This window comes from Limulus polyphemus, unplaced genomic scaffold (assembly GCF_000517525.1).
Source record: "Limulus polyphemus unplaced genomic scaffold, Limulus_polyphemus-2.1.2 Scaffold3591, whole genome shotgun sequence".
Taxonomy (NCBI): Eukaryota; Metazoa; Arthropoda; class Merostomata; order Xiphosura; family Limulidae; genus Limulus; species Limulus polyphemus.
This window is the reverse complement of record NW_013669201.1, coordinates 17,177-18,568: the sequence shown is the minus strand read 5'-3', so window position 1 is coordinate 18,568 and position 1,392 is coordinate 17,177. Positions and strand designations below refer to the sequence as shown.

Sequence of the window (1,392 nt, the reverse complement as noted above, 5' to 3'; positions counted from 1 at the left end):
TTTTCGAATAAATATTGTTGTTGAATATAATATTTTATTTTCGAATAAATATTGTTGTTGAAAGGATATTTTGTTTTCCAATAAATATTGTTGTTGAAAGGATATTTTGTTTTCGAATAAATATTGTTGTTGAAAAGATATTTTGTTTTCGAATAAATATTGTTCTTGCAAGGATATTTTGTATAATAGACTATTTTGTTGTTGAATAGAATTAATAAAGATTCAAGCTGGAATTTCTACATAAAAATTAGTTTGTACTGAAAAATTAAAAGTGACAAAGAACACAAGCATAATTCTCTAAACAAAACAAAACTGGATTTACAAAAAAGATTTATACAAATATTGTTTCTGTAAATTATTGAAATGGTAATCTTGATTTATTAATTTTAACATGTGTAACTTTAAGTTATGCTTGCACGAGATTCACCACACAGGTAGGCCTATACTAACTAGTTGATTTCAATTTATTTTTAAGTCTTACTAAGAAACTCGTACAATATATATATAATAAACTTATATTTTTTATAGGACATGAAGACAATAAACTTGATTATTCTGGTGTTCTCTGTTATCCATTATGGAAATTCGAGCTCTAATTGTCCTTCCGAGGAAGAAATGGATCCGTGGTTTTGTATTAACGTTCCAATCTCGGATCACAATACTTTCACTGTTGTTGTCTGCAACCGTGCGGGATGTTACAACCAACTAGAAAAACTTACTGGTGTTAGTAGTTATCTATTAATAGACAAGGTGATAATTTCTAATGTCCGAACACACAACAATAGAAACCAATATGATGACGCCCTCAGGCTTCCTTCAGACTGGATGAAACTGTCTCGGATCCAAGAGTTAGAAATTCGAAATACTCCGCTATCGGGTTGCTTTTTATGTGAAAATCCTTTACGCGGACAAGAACATTACCTAAATAAGCTTGTAGTTAACCATTGTGGTCTCAGTGGGAGTATTTGTTCTAACTGTTCGGTGATAGAAAAAAAGATTTACGAAAGGTATGGATATAAATACATATATATTATTGATGGCGTTGACCTATCAGGCCTACAACACTTGAAAAGACTGGAAACACTTGACATGTCGTTTAATCACATTACAGGGGTTGCAAACTTTTCACTTTCATCTCCACTCAGAAGTCTCAAAACCTTAGTGTTGTCTCACAATAATATTTCAATCATTGCGGACTATTCTTTCGTTGAATTTCCTTGTTTGACTCTATTGAATCTATCCCACAATGTGTTGGAGACCCTAAGCGAAGCCTCTTTTCAAGAAGTGGACTTGGAAATACTGGACCTGAGGTAATAGAAAAAATAGCACTTGCTTCTTTTAGGTGTTAGTAGTAAAAGGTATTTTATATAGGATCTAAGCTTGCTTGTTTTA

The 1,392-nt window shown here is 31.7% G+C and overlaps 1 protein-coding gene across 1 annotated transcript in view; it reads left to right on the top strand.

Moving 5' to 3' along the window:
• The first annotated feature begins 939 nt into the window (after nt 1-939).
• The window catches only part of LOC111088349 (slit homolog 2 protein-like), a 10,642-nt gene continuing 10,189 nt past the window's right edge, over nt 940-1,392 (top strand). The window contains exon 1 of the mRNA XM_022398226.1: nt 940-1,310. Within this exon, the coding sequence (XP_022253934.1) occupies nt 1,090-1,310 (221 nt within the window). The 5' untranslated portion in view covers nt 940-1,089. The remainder of the gene's footprint in view (nt 1,311-1,392) is intronic.